General features: G+C 39.8%; 1 protein-coding gene across 1 annotated transcript; it reads right to left on the reverse strand.

Moving 5' to 3' along the window:
- On the reverse strand, positions 1-5773 carry LOC100183892 (probable ribonuclease ZC3H12B). The gene is made up of 8 exons (XM_002125798.4): positions 5039-5773; positions 4762-4929; positions 4181-4356; positions 3916-4055; positions 3464-3698; positions 3047-3153; positions 2699-2886; positions 1-2640 (listed from the first exon to the last, which is right to left on the reverse strand). The coding sequence occupies exons 1-8, from the start codon at positions 5684-5686 to the stop codon at positions 1711-1713; spliced, it is 2592 nt and encodes an 863-aa protein (XP_002125834.3). The 5' UTR covers positions 5687-5773; the 3' UTR covers positions 1-1710.
- Positions 5774-8635: the final 2862 nt, after the last annotated feature.

The raw sequence follows: 8635 nt of genomic DNA on the forward strand, positions 1-8635 counted from the left end.
TACAGTAATTCATAAAGTGCTGTATTCGCAGGTAAAAGGGACAAAATAATAAACACAAAATTGAAACAAGAACGAAACAAGAAATAATAGTAGACCGAGCTACAACACTACAATTGCTATTTAGGACTTGCTGACGATATATAGCTTAATAATTAAAGTCGATTCGTCATTTACGCGCATTTTAAAGTCAGGAGATATTTTCGCACCAGGGATTACAAGAACACAGTATCAACATAAAGATGATGGGAAGGGTATATACATAAGACATTGCAAAAACCAATGTACGTCTGATATAGGTTGCGTAACAGGCAACAAGATTAGGGAAAGTACGCGGTACTTTATACTGGAGGTGAGAACGAAAAGTTTCTCTTGTATTTTGACTCTTCGGGCCAAAGAAAATATCGCTTTTATGCAAAAAAGGCCCGACTACGGTATACTAGTCATTTGCTGTATAAGATACCATACACGACAACCCATTCACGCATGTCATGTGATTTTTCAATCGTGCTCTTGTGACGGCTAAAAAGGGCATTGTGTGCGCAGACACATGATAGCGTTTCGTCTGCCTGGGCCGCAAAAACACCGGTTTTCGGTTCCCAAACTGACGCAGTGCGTATTGACGAAAAGCGAGATACGAAAAAGCTTGAAATTCCGATCGATGCACATGTTCTTTTGTAAGAAAACCCGGCCCGGAAAATTTGTTTTCGAGCGTGGCGCTTGTTTATAGCGGGGAATTTTGCGCTGCATTTTCTAACTCCACTCACGACAGTACCAAAGCGTGTTTCCACTTCGAGGACCAACGAACACGACCGTCTGCTGCACTATCACTCGACATTATGACGTATATATAGGCGCGGGCGACCGCACGAAAGACGCAACAGAGCGAAATCTTGAGTTCTCGCTGTGAAACCACAGCTTTGTTACATGCGCTACAACTTTAACGGCGATTTTTACTGTTTAGTTTGCGTGTCCACAGTAGCGCTCGTGTTTCCTGTAAGCGTCCGCCGTGGCTTGTTGCCGTTTCCCGACTACATGGTCGTGTTGTGTCGTCACGGCGATATAACATCACCTACGTGCAAAGGAAGCCAAAGCGAGACCCGAAAACGCTACGAACCGTTGGCTCATTTTATGACGTCAACATCCCGGGTAATGGCGGTCACGATACGCAGCGAAACCGGAGAATTGGGAAAGAATCAATAAACAAGTTTTCGTCGCGGAAGATAAATGCACCAGTGGACAGCATATTCGTGGGAAGGTATGTTAGTGTGGTGGGCACATGTAGGCGCTGACAAGAACGCCAGCCTCGGGCGCTGGTGGTGTGGTCGATAAGTTCTTTAATTCGTCCTACTGTAAGATCTTCCAAGGTAGTATCAGCGTATTGTAGGCTTCGGTCGAAATGGGAAGCGCTAGTTCCGTCTTCGGCGTCGCTATACCAAGTACTCGCGTCTTGGCATCCATTACGATACGGTTCGCAAGACGTGCGTGTGTGCGTTCGGAGAAATTTGGTGTGTTCCTGCGCCCTTAAGCGATCCTTCAGCGGATTTCATGGGATGTGTAAAAGGGGGTTGCGCGCGTCGAAAAGTGCGTTAGGAGAGAAACAACGCTCAGATTTTTGAGAACGAGGCTCCATGTCCCCTTGTCGGTTAACACTGGTTGATGGGTATTGTAGTTTGACGTAGCACCAGAGCGTTGTTGCTCTTTGCTACTTTCCTAGCTGCTTTCCGCCAAGCACATCTTAATTAGGGATTTCGGATCACACACGCTTGGGTTGCAGTTCATGATTTTTTCCACTGTAACTCGAGGGAAAAGTCCGCAGAGGTTTTTAAACAAGTCGTGTCTGTGGTTCTGTGGGCTGTCAAGTGGGTAGCTGGCGTGTTGACGGTGGCCAACGTCTGGGGGGTGGGGGTGGGGAGAGGAGTAGGCCCTTCTTGATGTTCGAGGGGGGTAGGTTTTGGGGTCGGTGTCGGTATGAGAGGAATTAGCAGGACGCGGAATATGTGGAATCATACCGTTCTCTGTGGATGGTATGAAGGGGTACGAGCGGGAGAAGGAAGAACCATCGGAGCCATGGTTTGAACCCACGTACACAGGCTGTGGCATTATGTTTTGGGGCATCCGTACATTATGGTAGGGGGGGTACATTACCCTCTGGTGGGGTGGGTAGTGCATGTCATGGTAGGAAACAGGGTGGTATTGAATAAAAGGATGACCGATTTGTTGGTACTGGTTAGGGATGTTGTATAATACTTGGTGGCCTCCACTGCTGTCAAAGCCTTGGAAAGCAGCAGGGCTACTGTTCTGTACAATGGTCTGTTGTAGCCTGGTATTCCTGGCGTCGAGTGCACCACAGGAGCCTGGGTGTTGTACATACATGGGTGATTGATTAGGGGGTGGTTGGGACACAACAGGAGAATAGTTCGGTGTGCTTGGCATGCTTGGTAGGTGGCTTGGTGAAGTGTTGGATATTGAAACCACTTTTTGAAGCTGTTCGGTAACCGAGTCAATTGTGGCTGGATATACAACACAACTCGAAGACTTCGAAATAGCTTCCGGTATTTCACCAATGTTCGGTTGTGAGTAACTGTGTCTGGTTTGCTCAGAGTGGTTTACTTCGTATTCACCAATCTCTTTTTCATTGACCTTTATTAAAAACATGAGATTCAGTATAAGTTTGAAATTGTCATATTATCCAAATTACCTGTCGGTCTTCTGGGTTTGATTTTGGTCGGTCACTATTCATTATTTCTTCTGCTAATGAATGCGCGACGTTTGATGCCTTTAACCGTCGTTCTGTTTTTTCTTTTAACCGGTCCGTAACTGACTTGTGCGAGTAGGCACACTCTGGGTGGAAGTATTTGCACTTCTTGCCGTACGTGCATTTCTTTCCTGTATAATTGGTATTGTGTTTAACGTTTTGAAATTAAAAAAAATTGGGGGCAAAAAAAGACAAAGTTTTGAGCAAAAAAATTTAAAAAATTTGTACAAAAAAATAAGACAAAGTTTTAGACAAAAAAAAAATCCGAGCAAAAAAATTTTAAAAACCAACCGTAAGGGCATTGTGGTTTGCTCTGTTCTTCCGAAGCTGGCCTTTTGCGAAGGAAGTTATCAATGCTTGGGCCATTTCTCCCAAGTGGGTCATCGGGCGGCATGAAGCTGTTAAATTGACGACACTTAGTTCAATATGAGTCTCACAAATTAGATTTCTTAATGAAATTCATATTCTAAAATTAAACTGACTTCACCAGGCACCAGTTACAACTAAATTAAACTCATGACATTCAAGACACCTCTGGGTAATTACGACATACCATATACTTACACCTAAACTTCCTAACTAAGTAAACTCATATAAGAATATTAAGCATAATTAAGCTTCCTTTACAAGCCATTAGAGCAATCATGATTCGAAATTGTGATATTACATAGTTAAACTAAAGTAACATCATTACGTCAGTTCACTCACCGGTCGTTAACAAAGGAATACATGAGTAAGCGCTTTTCAATCAATTCTTTCCATTCAGGTTTTTCGTTCTGCAAGTCCCGAAAGTTATCGTTGCTTACTATAATCCCATCTGTTTCTTGGGCCAGCTTTAGTATAAATCGGTCGTCATAACAAGTCACTCGTTTTCCATTAATAGATCTTGAAGGGGTGTAAACCAAAATGCGCTCTTGTTCTAATTTCTCTAAGATTTCTCGATCTGAAATTGTAAAACATTTGAAAATTTACAAAACTGAAAGGTTCTTCTTAATAAAAATAAGAGTATGAAATGAGCCTTTGTGAAAGCATAGCATTGCCAAAGGGAATGTACCAAAATCAATACTACAGTTTTTCATAATCGAGATTACAGAGTTTGTTTGAACAGTTTGGTCAACAACAGAACAATACAGAGCTTGGGTATTTTTCGTGAAACTGACCTCGTATAGGAGCGTCTGGGCGTGACGACTCTTTTCTGTAGGTTGGTACAAATACAGTTATGTCCCGGTGATTCCTCATACGGAAATGGTCCACTGCAATGGCGATACCTTTGCACGAAAAGTATTGCTTGTTTCCATGGCTGGAATGACAAATGGCAGGGGAATAAGTACAAGCGCAACGTACAATACCATTATTGTTCACTCTCTATCAATCCATAGGAAGCGAAAGTTGACATGATAGCGAGAATTATTATAAATGGCTCACCTCATGGCAACATTACTTCCGTCAATTACAATCGGTCGTAGGTTCTGACTATCATCCTCTGCTTCCTTCGTCGTTTTTGAATCATGTTCGAGAGTTGATGGGCCACGGCATTGTAACATTGACTGGGAAGTGGATATACCATGGCTTACTAAATCACCGGGCTGGATATTTAAATTCTGGATAGAAAAGACATCAGTTATTTTTCTGATATATATATGTATGTATGTATAAATAAAAAAGTTTACAAATGGGTTATTCTGAATTTAGTTTCAGGAGCAATTTTAAGTGTAAAAAACATTTAAGTTTGTTTTTAAATTTAATATTTTGTTCAAAAGGTTAAAATTACAAAAATATTTGTTCAAATATTGTTATTTTTTGGTTTAAGCAATGACCGTAGGTAAGAGGTACATAGGTAACAATTTATAATCTCTTCTTATTATGAACTTTAACATTTAATTAAAAGCATAACAGCTGATTTATATGGAAAACTATTAATAACAACACAAGACAAATATATATGAATGACCTTCCTTAATAAAACAGGCTACACCCTGGTCCCTTGTTTATGGTAATAAAAATACCTGCGTGTCTTTGTCTATTGAATGGAATTTTGTTTCCACATTTATGGGCGTTGGTAGTGAGGCGTGGCCGTGTGCTATGTGGCCACCAGTTGTGGAGAAATTAAAAAGTTCGGCAAGAATGTCATTTTTAGTAGCTTTGTAGGATAACTTCGAAAGTGCAGATCGTATCTGGAGTAAAATAGAGATATTAAGTGGAAAATTACAGTAAAGGTACTGTTCTACACCGTGTGTATATATAGTAATATGGTAGAACACGCTAAGCTGTGTTATTGTTTACCTGGTTGATGGTGTAACCAAATTTCAAACAAAATTCAATCTTAATCGCGAGGTCCTGCGCCGCAGCGTCTACTTTTTCTTTTGACCTTGATAGATTGTTACTTTGTGATGTCATAGCTGTGGTTGGGATAATGCCTTTAGTAAACGATAATCGACCACCAGAGCCGGAATTTACAATTGAGTTTTCAGTCACGCACATAGAAGAGCAAGTGGGGCATGTTTTACGATTATTATCTTGCTGTATGTTCTCTGCAATATGGCCCGAGTGATTGTCATTAGGCGAGGCTTTTAAACCATGCCTGCTGATGTGGTTGCCATTAGTATCCACCAAATTATTACTGGCTAGACAGGGGAAGCCATTGCTTGTGTAAACACCACCAATGTGTGGGTTGGTGTTATGTCCGTTTAGCTGGGAGATGCAGCTTACTGGCTGGTGGTTGTATCTGCCCATTTGTTTGGCGTTAAGTGAATCCACTTCTTTTGGCATGTCGTTAAAGTTACTTGATTCCTCAATATTACTGCAGCTATAGTATCCACTGTCTGGATTGTGCTTTCGCTTATCCAGCAGATTAGGAGAGACAGAATTGTCAACAGATGCCGGGTTTTGCATAGAACTGGAGTCTTTTGAAATTGGTCGATTTATATCCATTTCCTTAAAGTCCAAACACTGAAATATAGCATCCCTTTTGGTAGCAAAAAAAAGATATACCTATTTATAGCCCATCATTGAATATAGCTGCATAAAATAAGTATTTATTAGCTTTTTAGAATGAATTTTCATTGATTTGTTACGTTAGACAGCGTCGCTAATGTTTATGCTGTGCCAATACTACGTAACTACAATGCAAATGAGATTCCACGTTACACATTATTACATGTCAGTCTCAGGATACCGCCTTCAAATCCAGATAGATTGCCATACTGCAATAGTTCAAAAGAATGATGCTTACCCATAGAAAATATTACAGGGCTGTCACTTTGATATCAGTTGTCAATAGTTAGATCTGTCTATTGTTATAATTTGAACAATAACACAATAATGGCTAGATTTAAGCTATGGTTCTGTAAACTGGTAAAATAACAGAGCATGTACACCGGTTTAACAGTTTAACTACCGATGGAAGCTTACAAATCTGGGTATTTTTTAGCCGTAATACTTTGTATGCTTTTAATCATGAATCATAAGCCTATGGGAAATACTAGACTGTTAAGTCTCTGTTCTCACTAGATTAAAGGTTGACTCATCCAGTCATGCGGCAGTTTCGCAAAAGCATGTGTAAATTTAGCGCTGTCAGAACGCTAATTTGATGTTAGATATATGCAAATGTGAATTTAATATAAAACCCTGACACAGGATGTAATAAATACCCACGCCAATAATTCTCAGCGTGATTTTAAATTGAGATTACACCACAACAGGCATAATATTTTACAGTTTTTACTTAATACACTAAAAACACAGTTAAAATTAAACTAATCGAACACAAAATAATTTATTTCCTAACATATTATTTATACTCAAACTAATTTAATAAATTCATTATGTACACTGGCACTGGTACCTTGAAACTGAACTGTTACATCATATGTTTGTTTTAGATACAGGTTAAAATAACTGGCAACACCGACTAGATGACTAGAACTACGGCGACATTACTGAATGAAAATGTTCACAAACAACAAAGTTAAATGTACAGTCATCGAAATGTCGTCATTAAACAGACGAATGAGTCATCAGATTTCAAAACCAGTATTTAGCGACCGAATATGCCTGTTATTTCGCCACTATTGCGAAAACCTAACGATCCAAATAAATATAAAACAGAGCACAAATTGCTGGGTTCTCTTTTTCAGGCTTGGCGCAAGGTCGTTCCGTTTTCTCGTGACTACTTTCTTTGTGAGGTAACGGCGAACTGCCTCATTTGCATATTAGTAACGTTCTGTTGTTCCCTGTTCTTTCGTTCCTTATGTAACAAGTCTATTCGATTCGGTTAAAAACACATGTAAACACGGTAATATAAAATTTATTTTGTTTAGGCAAACATTAAATACAATAAAACAACTAAAACCAATCGCCTTGCGTTGCTAAAGGTTCTGTCTAAAACAAAACTCGCTAAAAATTAAAGATATTTAAACGCGCTCAAATATTATAAACCCTTGTGTGTACACACCGAGCTATCTAGCGCAATAATAACTGCCGTTAAATCAGCTAAAGGCCAATGCACACTGCGTGACTGCCAAAGCACTGAATGAACTGAATGAACCAGCTCATAGCTATGCCTTCTTCAACTGAAATAAGTAAAACGTTTTGCCGTTCGGCGCATAAAAGAAAGAAGGAGAGAGCAGAACGTGAATCAGAACTGCCTAATTCGCTTGTGGCTATCTCAACGTGTATCGGAGCGGACAAAATCGTCATTCCGTGCTGCTCGTCAGACACCAAACCCTCCTATTTGAAAGGCGAACATCGGATAAAATAAACAATCGGGTAAGACTCGACCTTGAAAGCCACGGCTACGAGAAAATCGTGTTTTTAGTAGGACATTACACTTGTAATTATCAATTCGTAATACGTCGAGGAACAAGCACTATAATTAACTATCTTTTCAGCCACTACGACGACATGTATGTTACGATGTGATTACAAAAAACTAAATGCAGTACTTTTTGTCGCCTAAGCAACAGATCAGGATCTCTTTTCGTGTTTCCGCTCTCTATAACAACAGTCACGCCGCAGTTTTTAGCGTTTCTTGAAAGCCTGAATGGAAATTTCCGCAGCATCGTGATTTGTCATTAGTTCATAGTGTTTCTAATTAAATTTCTGGCATTCTAAATTAAAACTAAAACATGATCGTAGGTTGTGATATGTGTACGTTACTTGGGCAGTTGGCCCATCTCGACAGAAAAAGTACTTAACTGGCCTCTTATGCTAAAGCCTCACTAAATATAACCTCAACATACATTTTCATTTATTAGGAATGTGTTGAAATAATCTCGAAATAGCCTTTTTTTGCAAATTGGTAGGCGTACGTAACTAACTATATAGTACTGTGGGGCAAGATGGAATGCTGTTAGCATAATATCTTATATTCAGATTACAGGGCGCAACCGAACAGAATGAAAACATTTTCCATCTTCACCCTACTATATATGATAGGCAATGAAATGTATCGAATGACCTGTAGCCTGTAGTAATAAATAGCCCAAAGCCTGAAAAGTAACGTATAACCTTCAACCTACCTATGTTATAATTTTAGACAAAAAAAACAATGTTGCGATAAAGTAAATAAGTCTTCAGCTGCGCTATATATTCGGTTGCGAAATCTGAACCAGGTGTTCACCTATAACGACAGAGAGCAGTCTTGTATGTCGTGTGTTTTCACTGGTACCATGTACGACGCGAACAGCTTACACACTCGAACAAATTTTTTTAGCGAAATGATTCACTGTCACTGCCATTTCTCAGAAATGTTGGGTGACCCGCTGCGATGACGTCACGAGGTACACTAAACCCGCTTCACATTAAACAATCGCCTCACGCTTTTAACAATTAAACAGCGCTAGATCGGTGGATAAGCCGAGCGGTATTTAGATAAAAAAC

Source organism: Ciona intestinalis, chromosome 12, assembly GCF_000224145.3.
Source record: "Ciona intestinalis chromosome 12, KH, whole genome shotgun sequence".
In the NCBI taxonomy this organism is placed as follows: Eukaryota; Metazoa; Chordata; class Ascidiacea; order Phlebobranchia; family Cionidae; genus Ciona; species Ciona intestinalis.

Coding starts and splice junctions, on each gene's coding strand:
- LOC100183892 (XM_002125798.4), bottom strand. CDS start 5,686: ATGGATATAAATCGACCAATTTCAAAAGACTCCAGTTCTATGCAAAAC. Junction 4,056..4,180: donor GGAAGTAATGTTGCCATGAG/GTGAGCCATTTA, acceptor TTGTCATTCCAG/CCATGGAAACAAGCAATACT. Junction 3,699..3,915: donor CCCAGACGCTCCTATACGAG/GTCAGTTTCACG, acceptor TTACAATTTCAG/ATCGAGAAATCTTAGAGAAA.